Raw genomic sequence first — 22,770 nt, forward strand, 5'->3', positions numbered from 1 at the left:
ACAGGTTAACTTAGCGGAATATTTTAGACAAGCCGGTGGGAGTCGAGTAATATGGACACCTCACCACTGTTATACATAATAATATCAAGTTTGATTATATATAGTTATCGAGTTCTTAGGTTTTCGCGATTGTTACACATAGGAAATGAAACTATTTTTCCGAATTTAAATCGCGTATATGTGTTTTTTCAAACAAACCGACTTGCCGGAACCGGTTTGCATTAATTTTAGACATAACTGGTTGAAGACTGTACCACCTCAGTCAACCGTGACCATGGGACCTGTAAAGGGCCCGAAGCGTCGGTTTGTTTGAAAAAACAAATATACGCGATTTAAATCCGGGAAAATAGTTTCATTTCCTATATATATAGTTAATTTTATGTCAACATTTATCTAAGAAATCAGTCATTTTTTAATAACTTTTGTCTTTAAACCATACATTAAGTCTATTTTCAGACTATATTTGGTAACGTTTTAATGTCCTTAGGTACAGCATCACTTATAGAGTATCACTTGCTTAGTGCTGAAGGCAGCAGTGCAGAGGATTCGGATTTAACCTGTAAGTTCAATCCTCAAATCGTGATTGGTCAGTGAGCCAGTTGCCTTAAGTATGATGTTGGCAACTGTCTGGAGCAGTGACTCGCTGACAACAACGAGTAATTCAAATCTTCGTTAGTCACCGGGTTGCCAGGGCGTTATTTTGTGTTTTTATAACTTCTATTTAAATATATCATTCCAATACATACCTAATATTATAATTGTTCGCTCGTTAACATCGGTCCTTCATATACGAGGGCGATTTGATAAATACGTGAATAAAAGGTGAAACGAAATTATTTTTCGGATTTTTTTTTAAATTTAGAACTCCTTACTAAGCAATTGACCGTCAGTTTTAAAAAATTATCGCTAAAATACAAAAAAAAAATTGAAATAATGATGGTAGATGAAAATGAAGACAGAAGATTTTGAAGTTGTTGAAAGCGGACTTTCGAGTATTTCGTTTCTCATCAACTTGTCGAATTATTATACGAACTTTTACCACAACTCCCGTATTTAACAGATTTGGCCCCATTAGACTTCTTTTATCTGATTTTCACCGATTTGCATCAAATGATGAAGTAGTAGCTGAAACAGTGACTTATTTCTTATTTTGATTAATACTTACTTATATATCACTAATTAATCCCATTGTATATGGCATATTATTTCATCAATAAGTATATAAAGAATTCAGGTTAAACGGTTCGAGATCAACATGTATTTCACGGGTCTGCTCTATGCGACATACTCAAGGTATACCGGTTGCGTGAGTATTCCGGCCCATCTCTCGAGTTACGTGATTACTGGGGGATTACTTAACCCCATTACGTGGCCTGTCCAGACCTATTTCAGCGTCACAATTTCGTTTATACAATTTCATATATATTAACAATACACAATTCACATTAAACGCATCAGCCTATAATAGGATTCCTGTGGAATAAACCTATTAAAATCAGTGTCATGGTCACTCACTAGAGGGCGCGTTTCAAAGTTTAAGAGATATTTGAGATCACTGTTTTAATGATATTAACAGATACTTCTCGCCATCGAGTATACGAGTATAACCACAAATAGAGACGAAGTAGGGGCCATCCATCCCTGGCAACTTATTAGGTAAATGGGCCTTATATCACTTTTAAATATCAACTCTCGTTTGCGCTGAAATCATAAATTAGAAAACTGAAATAGTACAGCGCCAAAAAAGATTATCTGTGTATACGTCTCCGTACTTCTAAAAATATTCTGTATTTATTGTAATAAAGATAATATCTCTAATAATGGGGGGCTGTTCCATTCGGTGGTGTGGGAAAAACAGCAACACATCTAATTACAAAACAAACAAAATTACTATTCATCGATAATTAAATATTAAATATGTAATTTTGCAATTTTCGTCCATTACAGCAAAGCTCAAGTTAAGAAGTGAAACAATTGACGATAACCGTCAACTGTTTCAAATTCGGGTTGGTCAATCGGAGCACAGTTGACACAGTAATGATTTGGTAGAACAGTTTTTAAACAAGCTAAATGACATTTCGTCTTTATTTCTGGTTATATACTCAATGCTTCTCGTGCTCACTGCTGATGTTTATGCTGGAGTTTCTGTTAGGTATACATAGGCACGAAACAAATGAATTGTAATATTGATTTTATTGAATATCACGATTTACGCTTTACTAATTGGCATACAGACGCAGGCTCGAGTTCTATCAGATCGAAGGAACTTTTCTTTGTGTTCAATTTGTATTAATAATTACATCAAATGAACTTATTTATTTAAAAATATACAATGCAAGTCATAAGTACAACTCAATAAATAAAATTACAATGTGAACAATGAGACAGAAAGAAAATAAAACTATCAAATAATCAATAATGTTAAGTACACTCTACGATCACGTCAAGTAGCTATTCAAAAATATGACAAAATTACATATTGGTTTTGATAACTTGTCGGTGAGCACATCGGCACACCCCGGATACTCCATACAACGGTCGAAAATTATTTACCTACTACTACTACATACAGCAAGGCGCTAGCTGCACACTCGCAAATGTGTGCGTGAAGTGGCAGGGTTACTCATCACTTTCTTGTAATATTACGTTACGTGATCAGAGCGGCAACATAGCGAAAATGCTAACGCGAATCTATTATCTATGATTCTATTAATAGAATTCAGAATCCTAATAATTACACATGTCTATTTATGTCGATATAATATCATATTTTTCATAAATTCACTAACTAGAGTAATATTGAAGATTAAAAAAAATCATACATTAAAAGCACTTAAAATGTTATATTTTGGGCACCTTTAAATAAGGTAACCAAGGTATTTGAAATTGCGTGTCCAAGTTGATCATCATTAATTAGGTATATTCGCTATTTGCGTAATATTTATCGGCAAAATGAATTGAAAATTCGAGAACCCTTGTCTACTAGTTCACGAAGTCATGGCGTCTCATTATATTGATATAATAAATCTGTATTTTTTATACATACACATAGTACTCTGCAGTAAATAAATGAAGCAAACAATAACTGAATCAGACATAAGTTTTTTTTACTTACTTCGTTTCATCTTTCGGAAAATGATGATAAACAGTCGTACACAGCACAATTCACCACCATTATAAATAGTAACGTAAAATGATGTTTTATATTAACGTACAAGTTTCATAATGAATAAATGAAAATTTTATTCAAATATCAAAGCCGTCTTCGCACGAAAGCGGCTCGCTGGCAGCCTTGTTGTCGTTCAGTCAACGTGACCGGCAATGTGCGGGGCGTGGTGCGGTATTTAAAGCTAAAGAGGGGCGGAGAGTGTCCGTTCTCTTTACTTTTTGTTCTCTGACATCGGCATCATGGACCACGTCCAAGAGACTATTGAGCAAGGCAAAGGTTTGAGGTGTGGGGGAGTTGCGGGCGTGGTTCGTGCGAACACCGTCTGGGGATGCAAATAGTTGAAGTCGGAGCCAAACACATAATCGCGTATAATTTTGAGGCACAAACAAACGAATAGATTGAAGTACTACTATATCACTTATACAATCTTATTGCAATGTATGAATAGATTTCTTTTTCGCCTAAACTCTAATGTCTCACACCCTACCATAACTAAAACATATTTGTATGAGTACAGTAGAGGGTAGTACCCGTACTCTCTCTTATTGAGATACCTACAGAACTGCCTCTGATTCTTCTCCAGCAAAAGTTCTTTTTTTTTTGTCTTTTTCAATTGTCAATTACCATCATCATTGCATAGAAACTAGCGTCACAATTTATACGATATCGTCCCAGATAAAGCGTATCGGTCTAATAAAATGCAAAACATAGCTGTTACCATGAGCTGAAATAAACCATTGACAACTTTATTTTACAGTTTAGCAATATAGTTGCAATGAATATAATACGCTATGTTGTACACAATGATATGAATTTCCGTGTTAGCTATATGAATAATTGCAATAGGCCGCAATAACTTACGGTTACAAATGGTAACAACTGCGATATGATGACACAGACTACAATTGTCAAGAGATTTGCGTACTTATAATGAACTACGTCATGAGATTATTAATGTTCCATTAAGTATATAAAAATAGACATGACGATAGGCAAAAATAAACTAAAACGAAAGACTAAAATAAACAATGATTACTTGATTGGTATTAAGTTTTATTTATTAAAATATAGAGACTGTATACTTGTAATCAAATCTTGTCTGTATATTAACAAACAGTGTATTATAACCTTCCAATGATCTACAATGAAGAGACATAATGGCAGTACAATTGGTACCCAATACATGGAAAGCGTAAAACCTGGAAGACCACATAAAAGATGGTGTGATGACATCGTAAGAGTAGCTGGCAAAGTATAAAGTAGAGCCGCTAGAGACCGAGAAAAGTATAAGGAGCTGGAGGATGCTTTTACCGCTGAAAAAGCGGTCCTTATATAGAACAGCAGCAAAATACACGGTATATAATAAATACCTACAAATAATATTTTAGCTATCTATCTCCATACTTGTAAGGAAAATACTAATACATAGTTAAAATAAAAATAAATAGAAATTGTATAAGAAGGAGGCTAATATTTAAGTTTTTACTGTTGTTTAAGGTCAGAAATAAAGCTATTAATATTATTATTATAACTTCCACCTGAATATTATGTTGCCATAAATTATACAGTTTTTTACAGAAAAGAAAAATTTTCAAAAATCCTCAATAAAAATAAACATGTAAACTATAACTGCAAACTGACAAACTGACAAACTGTTGTCAATTTGTTGCAATCGAACCTAGCCCATAATAACACAATAAACTTAATAAGTTGTTTGGTCATGCATCGTGCGTCCAACATTTGTTATTCCCTTAGCTCAATCTTTTTGTTCCTTCAACGCCCTCGTATTTCGCCCACTTTTTCTTACGATTTTATTAGCATTTTTAATATCTCTCTTCAAAATTATATTCAAATCTATCAACACATTTTAATGTGATTGAGTGACAAATATTCATCCAATTGTTCACATTACATTTAAACGTGTGATCAACTGATAGTTACTTAGTCTGTGATGCTCTACAGAAGTAATGTGATTTGATACGGACAGGGAAGCGGTAAATACAATGGAACGTTGGAGGGAAAGCCGCACGGACGAGAATTAGTTGTATGTTTATATTGTGTTACGACTGCCTTTTGTTATTATTTAAGTGCATTGTTGGCGGAAATTATGAACTACGGCTTGGGTTTAAGGGGAAAAAATAATGCCAAGCATTTGTCAAGATTCTCATTCCGGTTCAGTAAACATTGGTGTCCTTTTTTGTGTTATTATTTTTTTGTTACCTAGTTCATGGGGAATTATTTTTTCTCGTAGGCGTTGCTTGCGTCTCGTAGACATTGGTGCAACTACGCCGTAACAAGTTACTTTCAGTTGTAGTCTTAACATATTATGCAACGTGACGTTTAACACAAGTAACGAATTGTGTACCTCTTTAGTTTCTCTTTAGAAATAATATTTTATGCAATCGTTGCATAATGAGGGTTCTTAAAGTCGAGAACCGTGTTTAGGCTACGAGGCTTTGGGCCTAAGTAATAGGTACGAAATTTAAAAGAACTAATTATATAATGATTGCATACAATCCTTTTTTCACAAGTAAATAAAAATACGAATTAGAACCAACATTTAATGCATGTATTGTTAACAATCCATGACAACAAACGCATTTAAAAAAAAAATATCCCATTTATTAGGGTAGGCAAAGGTTCCACCATATAGCCTCTTCATATATTTAGACAAACCAAACAAACAAACGCTTCAGAACAAGAAACCAAAGAGATAGAATAGAACTGGCCAAGTACTGCATATATTTTAACCAATAACTGCCTTCGTGGCAGAACGGCTACCATACCTACCATACGGTACCATACGGCGACTGCTATGCAGAGGTCCCGGGTTCGATTCCCGGGCCAGGAGAAATATTTGCATGGCCTACATTAATTTCTCTCGTGAGTTTGGGTGTAATTGACTATGTGTGTGTCCATGCACCCGCGACACAGGGTTTCCCTAGTGCGGGGCTAAGTCGAGTGTGTGCGTTATATTATTAATATATTTTTATAAAGATTTATGGCCCGGTTGCAAGACATTTAGGCCAATTTAATGCAGGAGGCAGAGCATTTGAGTAGCGTCCTAATTGATATTTTAATTACCAAAAATGCGACTTTCTTTTTTCGAAACTAATTATGGTTCTGTGAACAGCACTTTAAATTTTTCTGCTCGTTGGCGTGTATCATAGACAACAGAATTTGATTCAAACTAAAAAGAGCGCCTTTATGATATATTATGGTTTATGAAATTATAATTGACACATTAAAGTACAGGAGTAGAAAAAGTATTTTTTATTTATTTCTGGTGCTAAGATGTTTTTTAAAACAAACAGCTGACATAAACGATAGCATTTTTTAAAAGCAAACGTTTTCACCTATTTTTATCATTTGCACTAACGCAAAGTATGTAAAATGAGAACGCTAGGACATTCGAGCTGGTGACAAAATGAAAGATAATGGCGGCAATCTGTAAGTTTATTGTTGAATTAAGTAAAATTGAGGACATATAGGTAAAACTCAAAGAATGTTAAAGAAATAGTAATTAAGAACGTAAAAAAATAATGTTTAATGTTACCTAGTAGTTTTATTCATGTTCAGAATAAGTTATAAGGTCTCCCCATTGAATGTCAAACGTACTCTGATTAATAAACTATGTAATATTGATGCGAGGTCTCGAGAAAGTAAAGTGTTATAGATGGTATATAATAATGGTCCGCTTCAAGCGCGATTTCAAGAATTTATCAGAAACAAATATTGTTCATATAATATGTCATAATATGAAAAATGTTCTTGCGTAGTTCTAGCGTATATTTATTCCAATCTGAGAGTAGTGTTTTCCGGCTAAAATAGGTTATATTGTGTCACGTGAGAGTTAGGAATTCAATTTGTTTTTGCCCTGTGGCGCAAAGCCAGGGGATTTAAATTCAATTTAAATATTTATTTTCCTATTGTTCCGCAAACGACTTTCATTGTTTATCAATTCATTGGCTAACAATATTCAACATTATAGAAAGTTGAACAATCCCATTGTTTCCCATCAAAGAATGGAACGCTTACCTTACAGGCTTTTTTGAGATTTTGGTAGCTAAAAGCTATTTTAAAGTAAAATATCGAGAAGTCTATTAGATTATATTAATGAGATTCCTACTTTTTTAACAAGTATTTACTACTTCATTTTTGGTATAGTTACGTACATTAATGTTTGTTATTGACTGTTATCAGAAAATAAATTATTTATTATTTTCATTTGATATTTCCTACGAAAAACTAATTTGCGTTTTGGTCACATGTTAAGGCACGTGACACTGCCTCTGATTAAAATCAAAACTAAAACATACATACATACGTACATGACATGCCTGTCTTACAAATCTGGACATGTCCCTGTCATTTAGTTAAATTATTATTATTTTATTGTATATAATATGTCATGATACTCTGGCTTTTCAGGATGCAAATACTAATTAATTAGTTACTTGTTTTGTCCCCAGGTGTACATAGTAGGGCACGCGGCTCCAGGGTCGGACTCCAGAGTCGCGTACGATGCGTACTCTGCTGATGCAAACGCGCGATACCTAAATATGATACGGAAGTACGCAAGGATCATCGCAGGGCAGTTCTTCGGACATTTGCACGCTGACACTTTTCGCGTGTTCTATGACCATGGTAAATACACATGTCAGAGTATGGGTGCTATTCCACAGGTGAGGCGAGACGAAAATTGAAATCTCGCCGGCCTACAAAAATTGCCGTTAATAGCTATCGCGAGCTCGTGGTAGATATTAATCGCGAGCTCGCGCTGTGATTATGTATAGTGAAGAGTGCTGTACAGTTCGTTTAGCTATAAACACGTAGCTGAAGTAACATGTCCCGTAAATTATTATTATCATTAATAAATAAATAATAACGCACACACTCAACATAGTCCCGCACTAGGGAAACCCTGTGTCGCGGGTGCCAAGGACACACATATAGACAAACACAAATTACATGCAAAGTTACGAGAGAAATAAATGTAGGCTATACAAATATTTCTCCCGGCCCGGGAATCGAACCTGGGACCTCTGCGTGGCAGTCCGGCATGGTATCATTCATAAAAGAAAAATCAGATGAAGCCATCTTTTAAAAAAATCTGTAATCGTGCGTACCCCACAATTTTGAATAATATATAAAAATCCATCGCGAGCTCGTGAAGAGAAATCGTATTTCGGTTTCAGAGTTAATACATACTCTATACAGGCAGCAATACGATTCAATATTATACATCAACACATTTGTCAATTCTCGCCTTACACATCCTCGTCAGACCATTTCCATCGATGATGCGGTAGGAGGGAACTGAAATTTTGCCATACAAATTTCAATCCTCGTTCGCCTCGTCTCGTCTCGCGTCGGCGGTGGAAAGACCGTAAGGGAGTCGTTGAGGGAAACAACCTTATCGTTGTTTAAGTCAATAAGAAATGTTACAATTCTTTGTTGTCAATTCGCTCAGCCGGCGGTGAAATAATAACGTAATAATAAAGTTGATTGCAATTAATTCGTTTATCCACTCTATTTTGACCTTAAACGCGAAACACACAGAGTGCTGTTACCGACCCGTACCCTTCGGGACCGTAGCGGGTCTAATTCCGTGTATTTAGGCCGTTTATTGGTGGTCATACTAGCTTGTCATATAGATATTATATGAACGACAACACACCGAGCGCGGACTCGGGACGGGCGCACGGAATTAGACCTGTCTCGTTCTCGACCTCACCCGCGCCCAGCCCGCACCCGCTCTCTGTGTGTTTCACGCTTAAGTTCACCATAAAAATATTAGATTCCAGTCAGTCAATAATCGGAAACTAAATTACTTTATTATTTACTTAATCATGTACAAAACATATTTTATTTACCTCGACGTTTCGGACGTATTGCAACATCCATGGTCTCGAAGAAAGTCCAATGAGTCCCTGAAAATCGTGACAGTTCAAATCACTAAATTACTTTTTCGCTAAATTAAAGTTATTAATTTGTAAAAGTTGTAAATTATAATAAGCAGCTACGTTTGATGGAACTTTTTTATTACAAGGTACCTGTGAGAATGTATATAACGATGAGACTTGTAATATAACGTTAATGCCATAAATACATTCTATATTTGAAATGCAGTGTGTTGAAATTGTTTTGCTGCTTACGATCAAGTCGTGCGTTTAATTGTATTAATAGTATAGTTTGTATCCATTTTAAACGAAATATAAACAAAGCGTTCTGGTTGAATTTCTAAAATAATCACTTAATATATCGAATAAGTAACACTCACGTATATTTCGAAGATTTTGACTTGATATTTCATCACTTTTTCCAACAATATTCATTTGAATAACATCTTAAAATCGTATTTTTAAAAAATTTTTACGGTAGTCAAAAACGGATGTTATATTTTAATTAAAGATGTGTGAATGGTCTATGGCTGCATAGTGCAGTACGGAAAAAAACGCTCAGTTCATTCAATTAAACTTTTACAAAAATCGTTTTTGTAATCGTTAAGTGTGTTATGTATCCAGATTTGCATAACACACATACCTAAAACGTCAGTTCAATGCACTTGCATTCGCGCACCCCGGAACGCGCGCCCCGTGCATTGCAACGTGACCGATACAAAACTCGTCATTTTAATTATAATTATGAGACACTTTTCGGCCCAACGTTCCTAACATCGGACGTAGACTAAATTCCTTTAGTTAAGCTCTTTTTCGTATAAGTACTTTTAGACATAACGTACCTAACTTCGGACGTTCTCAAAATTATTTAGTTTAAGAAATACCTTTGTGGAAATGTAATATAGTTATTCATCATATTTTCTCGTCTTTACTTCATCTCCATTGCGGCCACCCTATATAATTAGTGTAAGGATTTAAAGGAGGATTTTAAATTAAGATTTCGGAAATTTTAAATATGCTTTTATAGGTTATGTAATGAAAACTGCTACTATGACTCAATTAAACAAATCGATTCATTCAAATATATAAATAATTAATGATTTATAGCTGGCAATAAAATTGGCCATCACTAAACCGTATATGGTCGGGTCAGTAAATTGATTGTTTACTTTTTGTTTAAAATGTGAAACGAAGTATAGTAGAGTTATATTTAATTCGCACCCGTGGTGTAATAAGGCCACATCCGCATAATTACAACTTTTCAGGAGAGTTTTGAAGATTCTAAGAAATTAGTCGTTTACTTTATCATTGCTTAAATAGGAGAGTTATTAAATTTGTAATAACTAAACATTAAGCTTTTTATTAAATAAAAAATTAAATTTCTAATAGTAATTTCTTTTATAATAATATATTCTCTATTATTTTTAGGTCCTTATAAAACTTTTGACGTATGATCACAATGTGGCATTGTTATAACCAAGGGTAGGAATTGTTGTTATAATAAATGTTCATGATTTTTGTGAAGATCGGCCAGTATCATGGGCGCTACTGGCGCCGTCAGTGAGTCCGCATCGCGACCCGGCTGGCTCATCCAATCCTGGCCTAAGGCTTTATAAGTTCGACATCAATACCGGGAAGGTGAGTGCAATAACCTCCTATTCCTTGTGTTGCTATTTATAAAAATTCCTAATTTATTACTCGACATAGGTTTAATGTTCAGTACAATAAACCAGACAAGTTTGACAATGGTGACTTCAGGAATCACAGAAAGAGCTATTTCATACATTTGGATCGAGTAGATATGAAGATGTTCCTTTAAGCTAATAAATTAGGACGTTTTAAACAAGATTAAATCTAAGCAGTGTTTGAGACAATACATGTGACGGTATTTATGTTAGGTGTTAAATTATGAAACTGATAATATAAATTTCTTGCCACTTTGAAATGAAATAGTTTTTTAGTGTAATACATATATGTATAGATTACAAAGTTTTTCAAATAAAATCTTAAGCTAAAATTTTGTTTTCCATTTAATGTTGCATTATTCATTCGTTTTCGCTGTGAAACGAATGAAATATTAAAGACGTGCATGGACTGGCAATTAAAAAACACAGTGCGCTCGTCAGTTGTATAATTGACGAACGCACTATGTGTTATTTATTTGCTTGTTGCCACAGTGCAATTTTTCTCCTCGCAAATAAGCCACGTGTCCGAACTACAATGGGCAACGCGTGTTGAAGCTTGCACCCAACTTGCAAATTTGTCTTTATCATCATGAATCATTTTTGATGAAACATTTTTTTTTTATATAATATCAAGTGACGGGACGAACAAATCGTGCGATTGATAGTAGCTACACGCCTGTCTATAACAGTAGTAGTGCTACTTAGAACTTTAAATTGCAAAGATCTGAGAGACACTGCCGCTGCGCCTGTCAACCTGAGACATAGGTTGACAAGTCCCATGTGCCTGTAATTTCACCAACACAAGGGTGTTGGTGAAATTACAGCAGCAGATTTACTCATAACCCTTCGCGTGCGCGTTCGATGAGTCTTCTTGTAACTAAAATAGACAATTCCCATGTCCCTGTAAATTCGTCAGCACCCTTACCCTTCAAAAACAGAACGCAGTAATGTGAGCATTACTGTACGAGCAGTACATTACATATGTCGTAACTTAACCTAAATATGTTGCTGATCGCGCGCATTGTCACGCTTACATTTTATGTACAATTACGTGTAATTTTAGTACAATAAAGACCTTCGGACAGTACAGTGCCTTACATATTTTGCATCAACCTACCTCAACCGAACGGTGTACTCAGGGAAACATACAATTCCCATCAACATACATTCTTACGATCATTTTACATTACATACGTTGGGCACGAGCCCCAACATTTGGTCCTTCGAGCATCCTCACCATTGGTGAAGTGTGATTGTGCGTCGTATTCTACGGTAGCAAACCGGTCTCCTGGCCTCCCACAAGCGGGTTTTGAAGAGTAAGGACTCTTCAAAACCGAAACACAGTAATGCTCCTATTACTGTTGGCGGCAAAAATAGGTAAGGTAGCAGAACTTCCCTGGACGAACTCTTTCTCAAGGCTCTGCTGCTGTATATATTATATGGATTCATTAAGATAGTCATAAATGATCAACACAGTGTTTGAAAAAGAAACTAGTCCACAGAATATCACTGGTTTGGTGACCACGTCGCGGAGATTACACCGTAGAGTTCTTAGTTTTCATACAACCATGACATCTGATCGTTATTGTGAAGAAATGCGAAAAATGATGGCAAAATCTGCAGAGAATATACTGCTGAATTCTGTAGAACAAACCAAGTCCATCTTATATGAGCTTAAGCACACTCTATACTTACCGGATACGGCCTCCGTCAACATGAAAAACTATTTAGTTCCCGGAAAGCAACATAAAATTGGAACTAAAGAATGTAAATTCCCAATCTAATAAATAAATGATCTTCCATCAAAATGGCACAGGTGTATTGATCGCGTGGGCGAATATAATGATTAAATAAATGTTCTTTTCTGAAATATCACATCTTTGGAATTCTCCCACGTAGAAGATTAATTTCTCACCTGTTATAGAAATAGTCACAACAAAAATGTTACCAAGTGGAATACTTATTGATTATTGCTCATTTTTCTTGGAAAAGACATAAAGGACCCTTGACACAAATGCCATAATGTCTTATCAAGTCTGAACTTGAGGGTTATAATAGGGAGTATATTTATCGCATTGTGTTTGGATTCTTCTTTTTTATCTAAGCAATGTCAAGTCAAAGAGTTATAGGTAACATGCGCGTGTTTGAATGTATTCATGTCATTTTTGTATTGAGTAAATTACATATTGCAAATGAAGAAAAATGGTACCGTTTATCTTCATTTTCAGTACAGTAAGGGATTGTACCTAAAAATTAATTAATTAATTTAGTAATAGTAGAGCTCCATGTGAAAGATTTCTGCCGCCAAGCAGTAATGTCAGTGTTACTGTGTTCCGGTTTTGAAGGGTAACGGTGCTGGTGAAGTTACAGGCACATGGGACTTATCAACTTATGTCTCAGGGTGACGGGCGCAGTGGTAGTGCCCCTCAGATCTTTGCGATTTAAAGCTCTGAGTGGCACTGCAACTGTTATGGACAGGCGTGTCGCTTACCATCAGGCGCACGACTTGTTCGTATCGTGTAAATATAGTAGAATATGTCAGTATTTTTCGAATAAACCTGTATATTAATAAATATAATGGTAAAGGCGAATGCTGATGAAACTGGGCATTTCATATTTTATATTCATTCGAATAATAACGCTTAATACGTGAAGATTATAAGAAATCTAACATATTTCCTACATTCATGGTGCTTCAAAATGTATGGGAAAGATGAAATATTAGGTGTGCAATGATTGATATAACAGCAAATTATCCATTTTCACTGGGTATGATTTAGGCGCTACGTCTGCAACTTCCGTGGTATTCGCGTTTCTTGTATCGTTATGGTAGCAGTTCTACTAGGAAAGTATTATCAGATGTACAAGATTAATTCTTTATGTTTGTGTTATCACTATTTTTTGGTATATAACCATATTTTACTATTAGTTCCCTTTATTAAAAGGGTGATGCGGCGCGTTTGCTTCGCGAACACGATGCACAAGCGATGAATGTTGTGTTCGCAAGCCTCCTCTCCTAATCGCTGCGCTCGTTTTCGGATAAACTTCGGAGTCTGATTATAATTATTTATAAAACATTACACTCAATAAATATTATGTCTGAAATATTTTTAAATAAAATACAAATTACACTATTAGGTATTGAAAGTTGTTATGTCAATTGTTTATTATACTAAATGACATTTATCATACTAATGATAATAATATAAAATATAATAATAAATATAAAATATAATATAAAATAAATGATATATAAATAATGCTTCATGTCTTAACACCATTAAATAATTATTTCCTTGACCTATAATGTGTCACCTATAGAGTGAACCGCACCTTGAAAAAATGCATGCATAAAATTTGACTGTTTATGCAATTAACGAATTTTTTAGCTGACGTATGTGGAAACTATGCTAATACATATAATTTAACGGCGCATTGACTAGTCTTATCTCTCGATTATAGTTTGTATATGTTTGATTAGTTAATATCCAATATAGAATCAAATTTAGTTTGTATTAAGCTCGCTCGCAGGAATATTCTCCTAATAGCGACAGATTGTTAAAATTGTATTGCAGGTCTTGGACTACACTCAGTATTACTTAGATCTGGCGGCGTCAAATCGTGCGGCGATCCCTGAATGGCAACCAGAATACAACTTGACCCAGTATTACAGCCTTCACGACGTGTCAGCGTATTCACTGCATAATCTTGCCGAGAAACTGCGCTTCGGCATACCGCTGGAAGCTGCAATGTTCCACAAGTAAGTTTGTAAAGGCTATTAGAAGTTGTAAATTGAAATTTGCAGTTTCATAATTCGGAACATGTTTATTGATAAATGCTCCACTTTGTTCCAAATTGCGCCATTAATTTCATTACTTGAGCGTAATAAATAGGGTATTTGGTTCTCAGATTTATTGCAGTAAAACATATTCGAATTAATTATCTTTGGGAATAAGATTATAACCTTAATATCATCATAAAATACTACGTATTTGTTATTATTATTATTATATATTATACAAAGATTGAACAAACACAAAATTCCTTCAATAACTGGACTCGAACCAACGACTGTTACCATAACGTAGCAAATTTCTCAATGTGCTTTTTTATTTATTATTTTGCCGTATACATACTTGTGTTAATAAATCCTTTGTATAGGTACTTACGAGCGTACAACGTCAAACGTGACGCTCCAGATTCATGCGACGGAGCGTGTGCAAATCAACACTTCTGCGCGATTACATGCTTAGAACACCTCGCGTATCGCCAATGTGTTGAAGCCGCCGCTAGCGCGCTAGCAGCCGCTGGCAACTCCTCTCCGCTTATCGCTCCGCCTATTAGTGTGACAATCGCCTTATCTCCTATTATCGCCAAACTCGTAAAGTTTGTTTAACCAATTAGTTACGTGTTCTTGGAATTTGTTATCATGTGAAAGGAAAGTGAGGTGCTTACTTCGTGTATCTCATATGTTTTACTTGTTTCTCAGTGGATCTACGAGTGTTGACTAGTAACAGACAAACATCTGCTCTGTTTTTCTAAAATCTGGTAAATCGTAGGTGCAAAGTTTGTAATATTGATGTGGTTTCTTACTTCATAAGTGTATACACTTGTAAGAACTTAGGTTGTAATTACCTAATTAATTTTAAAGCGAACATTGACAATTAAATCATTTGTAATTTTTAGCTTAATAAAATAAACTAGAGGCTATAAGTTGTAGTGGCGTTTTTTTTTTACTCCGTTTTTACTACTATTTATCCACGTACGCTTCACCGTTCGACATATGTCACCGCTGTGCTGTTCTGAAATGAGTAAGTGGCGACCGACGCCTATGGACATTTACGAATATTGAAATACCCGCAACGTGGTAAACACATTGCGAGAGGCGATACATAAGGTCATAAAAATTGCCAGTTACCTATACAGGATGTTAAATTAATTGCGTCACACCCGAAAGGAGGTGGTTCCATACCATTAATACCAGCAATATTCACTATGGGGAACCCCTCAGAAAAAGCGTAAATTATTATCTGTTTGATGTCAAAGGTTCAAATGTCAGTCGACGAAAATATATTATGAAAGTAAACAAAAATTTTTCGTACTTATGTATTAGGTGGAATGATCCCCTTCCCAATAATTAACGTTAACACCCTGTGTCCTTTTAAAAACCTCTTTTGTTATAGACAAAACTCAAATATTGTAGATTATAATTTTGTACACCAGTAGGTTAATAACGAATTAAAATACATTAACGGCTTAGTTTATAAACTGTAAATAAAATATTTAATATTTAATGGCTTTGAAGTGTAAATGTTAAAATTGTATAAAATAGGTTCTAAGTAATTAAATCTCTCACTACTAGTTACATTAAGCTAATTAGACATAAATTAGACTTTGTTTAGATTTATTTAGATTTTACTAATTATTTAGATAAAACTTTTTCAAAGCAAGTGTCATCCCTTATATAATTAGCTCTTTTTCAGTTATGATAATTACAGTGGCATATCCCTACGGCGCGAAGGTGTGTTACAATTTCCTGGCACTTTATGAAATATATTGTAAACAAGATAAATGCTATGATAGAGCTATTGTGATTATAAAAATATATTAGTTTGTGACTGTTACATGTAATTTGATGTTAAAATAATTATTGAAGTATATTTGTTTAAAAAGCGACTCTAAAAGAAAAAAAATGTTATAATATTTATAAAGTCTGTCTTTTGTGAAAATGGAGAAAAATGACAGTTAATTGCGCAAAAGTGTTGCCTGCTTGCGAGCAGCTAATGAGTCGATAAATATTCTATCGATTATCGACTGAATATTGGTCACGCTTATGGAATAAATAGCTGAACTTCTTCTTGTTTCATTTGAATCATGCACGACCCATTATTCATCCAATTATTGAGCCCAGGTTCATTTGAATTGTCAATTTTTATAAGTTCAAAGTCAAAGTCAAAGTCAAAGTCAAAGATTATTTATTCCATAGGTAAAATACATTTACACTTGAAAACGTCACATTTAAGCTACTGCTCGTTCACTACGCTGACCTCCCTGAGAAGAACGAGCAAGAAACTCTAGGGATTGCTCTTTTCAAATAAACTTAAATGCTATGGAATACACTTTGAATCAAATTTGTGTGGATTCTGGAGCCATGTCGTCTTTCCATACATCTTTATCTAACACGTAGTCTTCAATTTTGTAATATGATTTTTCGATCAAAATATTTTTAATGTAGTTTTTAAACTTAGGAAATGATAAACTTAATATATGCTCCGGAATCTTATTGTAAAAACGTATACAGTTCCCCATAAAAGAGTTGTTTACCTTGGTTAAACGAAATCGTGGTACCATGAGTTTGGACTTAGCTCTAAGGTTAATATTATGGATATCTTCTTTCTTATTGAAATTATGTATATTTTTACGGGCATATAAAATATTTGAGTAAATGTACTGTGATGCCACAGTCATGATACCAGTCTCCTTAAACTTTTCTCTGAGAGATACCCGAGAGCCTAGACGGTACACAGAACGAATCGCTCGTTTTTGCAATACAAATATGGTTTGAATATCTGCCGCTTTACCCCACATGAGAATCCCGTAGGACATTATACTATGGAAGTAACTAAAGTAAACTAGTCTAGCAGTACTAACATCGGTAAGCTCACGTATTCTGCGGACTGCGTATGCAGCGGAGCTTAATCTGCTGGCCAGGGACGATATATGTGGAAACCACTGAAGTTTACTATCTAAGGTCACTCCCAAGAAGACTGCTTTATTAACAAGGTCTAACTTTTCTCCGTTTATTTCTATGCTTGGACTAGTCGATTTTACGTTAGGTAATTCAAATTTAACACATTTTGTCTTCTTGGCATTAAGCAATAAATTGTTAGCCTTAAACCAATAAACTACCTTAGAGAGGGTATCATTAATACGGTCATAGTTATTGTCATGTCTGTCTGTTTTAAAAATCAAGGATGTGTCATCAGCAAACAACACTATTTCGCAATGGTCCTTAACAAAGAATGGCAGATCATTAATATAAATCAGAAATAAGAAAGGTCCAAGTATTGAGCCCTGCGGAACACCCATTTTTACTGGAGAACCCAAAGAAGTCACTCCATTTATGTCTACTTTCTGAATTCTACCGTTGAGATATGACGAGACAAGTTTCGACGCCTTGCCATTTACACCGTAATGTTCCAGCTTCCTAATAAGAGTATTATGATCAACGCAATCAAATGCCTTTGAGAGGTCACAGAAAACACCAATAGCGTTCTGGGACCTTTCCCAAGCATCAAAGATGTGTTTTAGTAACGCTACCCCCGCATCGCTAGTCGATCTACCACTAGTAAACCCGTATTGTTCACTATGAAAAATATGATTCCTACCGAAATAGGACAGTAATTGAGTTAGCATAACCTTTTCGAATATTTTACTTAAAGCTGGTAAAATTGAAATGGGCCTATAGTTGCTAGGATCAACTTTCCTACCGCTTTTGAATAAAGGAATAACCTTGCTGTATTTCATTAAATTGGGAAAAACACCTTCGTCAACGCACCTATTGAAAGCTACAGCTAACTGTGGGGAAATGAGATTAATAACTGAGTCTATAACTTTAGTTGATATGCCCCAGAGATCTTCAGTTTTTTTAACATGTATTGACTTAAAAGCTTTTATGATGTCTTGTGGATTAACATGACGAAAATTAAATAAACTGCCACAAACGTTAACATTTTCCTTTAGGAGATCAATAGCAAATGAAGGGGAGGAATTTAATGATTTTGTAGTGTTCACAGCAATTTCCGAAAAGAACGATTCAAAAGCTTGGGCTACTTTATCTTTAGATTTTATAAGTTTGCTGTCTAATTCTAAAACTATATCTCTATCCTGTGGTTTAACCCTGCCTGACTCTTTATTTATTATGCTCCAAGTAGTTTTAGATTTATTTATCGATTGTCTAATTTTGTCGCTGTGAAACTTAACCTTAGCAGCTACACAAACTTTTTTAAATATTTTCGAATAAATTCTAACATATTCTATGAAATTTGAATTATTATTATAAGTTTTCATAGCATATAGCTCATACAAACGAGACCTACTCTTATGAATACCTACTGTTCACACATGCATACACTGTATTTAGGACTACGTTTATGAAAAATATAAAGTGGAGATATATTTTAAAGATTTTCATTTTAATTCAACACAGATTATCATAACCACCTGTCCTTTTTATAATGTATGTGAAAAAAATGGATCTCGATACTATTAGGCCAGTTGGTTAAAATAAGAATAAAGGCAATACGCAATCAGTAATCATTAGAGCGTCGTAACATTCACAACTCAGTAATTTTTGACAAAAATTTATCCTCTTCCACAATCTATCGATAAAGCTATCGATAACAACAACATAACTATTTAAAACTGTATGAAAACTGGCAACCTTTCAAATGTCATTTTACTCCCTCTTCAAAAAAGATAGGCCGTAATTCCAGGAATATTCGGCGATATTTCGAAGTTTGCAATTTAAAAATACCGCTCTGCACGGAATACCGATGCATACATTCGCATGGGTCATCACTCCCGTCATTCATTACAGAATTGAAGCGGTTACTCGGTGTTTAAAAAAAACATCAAATAGTAAACGTGTTTATTGTTGTTTGTAGTAGTTGAAAAAGAGTGCCACAAATTCTTAATTGTCTGATATTTGATTTCTATTTCATAATCGTACTAAATAATCAAGACGTCAATCCGCGATGCTGGTATATATAAATATCAATATGTAAGTAGCTACTGAATTTAACAAAGGTCATTTTAATTAGACGAGAATACTGTGGTCAACACCTTAAATTTTACAAATTGTGTTTACAACCCGTAGGTACAACAAAAATTTTAATGTAACAATCACAGACATAAATATATCTAATTAGACGCCGCAAGCACCGCGCTCTATATTAGCGAAAACCAAGCGAGCCATGTTTTTGTACCTCTGATGACGTCGCAAGCGCTATTTAGTGATGGGAAACCTCCTTCGGTACTAAAGCGATTGATTAAATCGAAGACGTGGACGCGACACGTGTTTAGAATAATAATTTTTCAAGTATTTGTTGATTATAAGAACCCGTAAAATATTAATACAGTAAAATAATAACAGAATGATATTATTAAGTCCTTTATTCCTTTTGAAAAAAATTGCTCCAGAAAATTAAAAAATACTACAGAATATTTTTATAACATTTTCCAAGGACTTAAGAATTATCATCCCTTTGTTTCCTAAATCGATCAGAATTGAGAAATGTGTTGCATCAAGCGAACATCGCTTAACCGTAAAATTTGACCCAAAACATGACGAAGCGGCCTTACCACAAAATTGAATGCATTATACGAAAGTATCGCTGGTTGGATATTCATGGCCCACAGAAGATGGACCACAAGTGTATCGTACCAAGTAAAAGCCGCGATGTATTAGGAATCACGCGACACACACTCGTTTGCATTTTGTTTTCTGGAAATTCATTCAAAATGAAAATAATTTATTTTAAAATAAACTATGCATAATATTTTGACTATAAAATTAAGTAACTGTGTAAGGAAACGTCTCTGTCTATTCATCGTGTCACAGCTATGGTATTTTTATAGTTTCTAATGGCACAATTAGGCATTTTTCGCGCTTTCGATTGATGTTTAACTACGATGACGGCAGGCGCGTTCTGAAGCGTAGCAGCGACAACTAAGCATTTATAGCTTACATTGGGCACGCGAAGGAGGTACACTTGCAGCGTCTATTAAGATATATGTCCGTGGTAACAACCCTACGCTCCGAGTGAAGTGTAGGCATTTACGCTCCGAACAGGCGGATATTGCTCTAGTCGTTCTTATTGTATTATGGCATTACTATCATTCAACTAATAATTGTTTATTACACCACGTTTGGGAATTGACATTTTTTTGTCTCAATTGATTTACCAGGAGCAGGAGCAGGAGCTGAAAACATTTTATGCAATTGAAAAGAATAAATTTTGTACCATTATTTTTTTTCTATATTTACCACGTGCATTATACAGTACTTAATTGTTGTTTGCTTGGAAACAAAAAGCTTCATTAATTTATAGCATGTAAATATAATTACCTAAAGTTGTTTGATTTGATAAAACTACCGCGTTAACAGGTTTCGCTTAATAAAAATAACCTTCTACTATCTTAACATCTCATTAAAGTACCTATGGAGTAAATTATGTAAGGCCGAATTCACATTTGCATGATTTCAGCGTATTACATCTACGACGGGTGTCTACAAATGTAGCTAACATTCTGCGAACGTAGAACGTAGGACGAACGTAGAATGTTACCTTGTTTTGATGCGAAAAGCTACGCGATCACGTAATACGCGTGTCGTGTCTAACATGCGATCATGATACGCGAAGATGATACATATACATTACGGGTATATGGTATGCCAAAATGATACAAGGTGTGAATGCGGCATATAATTTTGTAAATAGTTTAAGCGATTTGTAAAAATGTGTAAATGTGGAACAATTTGTCTAAGCTACATTAAGGATAATCGCATGCTATTTTTTGTGGTAAGTCGAAATTTTGTTAGTATTTATTGAGTCGGGATCAAAATTGTTTAGAAGAAAGTCGATTTGAGTTTAAAAATGTTTGTCTGAGTACGTTATTTAGGATAAAAAATTAAAAAAGCTTTTCTTAATTTTTTAGGTTAGGCTATAACGTAAATGATACTCAATCAAAAGTATGATGAACTACCGTGATCTGCTTAGTTGTAGACAAGTAAATATTATTAGTAAGTATTTTTGTGTATAATATTTGTAATTTAAACTTAGGTATATTTAACCACATCGCTTGTTTTGCGTTATTTATTCATTGTTGTTAAATTAAATTCGTAATTCTTCTTATTTGAGAGTTAGGCTCTTGTCGGTGGTGTAATTAGTGATTTGTAATAAGCATTTCTTTGTATTTTTAATAATGTTACCGTAATTTGACTGGATGTTAAATCATTTAATAAAGAAATTGTCTTTAAGTAATATTTTCATTATCGTGTTACGAGCCTCTGACGGTAAATTCTTGTTTTCATCTTAAAGATTGTGAGAAAACATTAAGTGCAAATGCGGTGCTGAGTAAATAGCACTGCTACATCTTTTGCATTTTAATAAGGATTATTGCTCTTTTGATCACTAACATGCTTGTTAGGCAATTGTTTAATATTTAAAATATTTCTACACAGAGAGACCAACATCTTAGTGAATAAAATCCTACATGTAAAACTAACTGTGAAAAATTTACTACGAACATAAACTTGTCAAAAATGTTACATTAAAAAACGAATTACACAACTTTGATAAAAATCCATACCATGACTCCATATTCGTAGCGGATCCAATTTGATGCCTTCGGTTTATACTAAGTGTCAGGAACGTGACGTTCTACTATCTGTGAGGCTTTGTCGATGCGAATCAGTTCAGAATAATGCATGGGACAATAACGCGTCCTGTTCAATCAATACCATTTATAATAAAGATGTGAGAAATAGTCATGAAATCCGATATTTGATTTTGTTTGGATCTGAAAACCAATCTTCAAAGAATTTTCTGTTTTAACAATGCCATAAAATGTTTTATGAGATGACAGCTATATTTTTAGAAACCTATACAAACTGTCCATTCCTGTAATCACATGTCATTCGTTATACCCAACTTACAGATTCCAGAATGAAAAATCAGCACCTAGTAGGTTTAAGCCTTTTGTAACTTTTTAAGTACAGCCAATAAGTAGGTACATAAAAAGTTACAAAAATAAAACATAACAATTATTACCATAATATGTCGAGGTTTTTATCGCGTAACTTCTTGTTGACTACAGGTATTAACTGCAAAGAAATTGATAAGTTAGTACATATACTGGGATCTGTGAAAAGCAACTGGAAATTTCTTTCAATTTTCAGTCACTCGAGTCAATCGTAACTTTTCTAATACTGGCATAACAAATTACGTAC

General features: G+C 34.4%; 1 protein-coding gene across 1 annotated transcript in view; it reads left to right on the forward strand.

Annotated features, from left to right (window-relative positions):
• Nucleotides 1-15,974, forward strand: part of LOC113231841 (acid sphingomyelinase-like phosphodiesterase 3a) — an 87,170-nt gene extending 71,196 nt beyond the window's left edge. Inside the window, exons 6-9 of the mRNA XM_026466376.1 lie at nucleotides 7,642-7,816; nucleotides 10,598-10,710; nucleotides 14,333-14,517; nucleotides 14,919-15,974. Of these exons, the coding sequence (XP_026322161.1) occupies nucleotides 7,642-7,816; nucleotides 10,598-10,710; nucleotides 14,333-14,517; nucleotides 14,919-15,153 (708 nt within the window). The 3' untranslated portion in view covers nucleotides 15,154-15,974. The remainder of the gene's footprint in view (nucleotides 1-7,641; nucleotides 7,817-10,597; nucleotides 10,711-14,332; nucleotides 14,518-14,918) is intronic.
• Nucleotides 15,975-22,770: the final 6,796 nt, after the last annotated feature.

This window comes from Hyposmocoma kahamanoa, unplaced genomic scaffold, assembly GCF_003589595.1.
Source record: "Hyposmocoma kahamanoa isolate Upper Pololo Valley unplaced genomic scaffold, ASM358959v1 66, whole genome shotgun sequence".
NCBI classification, from domain to species: domain Eukaryota; kingdom Metazoa; phylum Arthropoda; class Insecta; order Lepidoptera; family Cosmopterigidae; genus Hyposmocoma; species Hyposmocoma kahamanoa.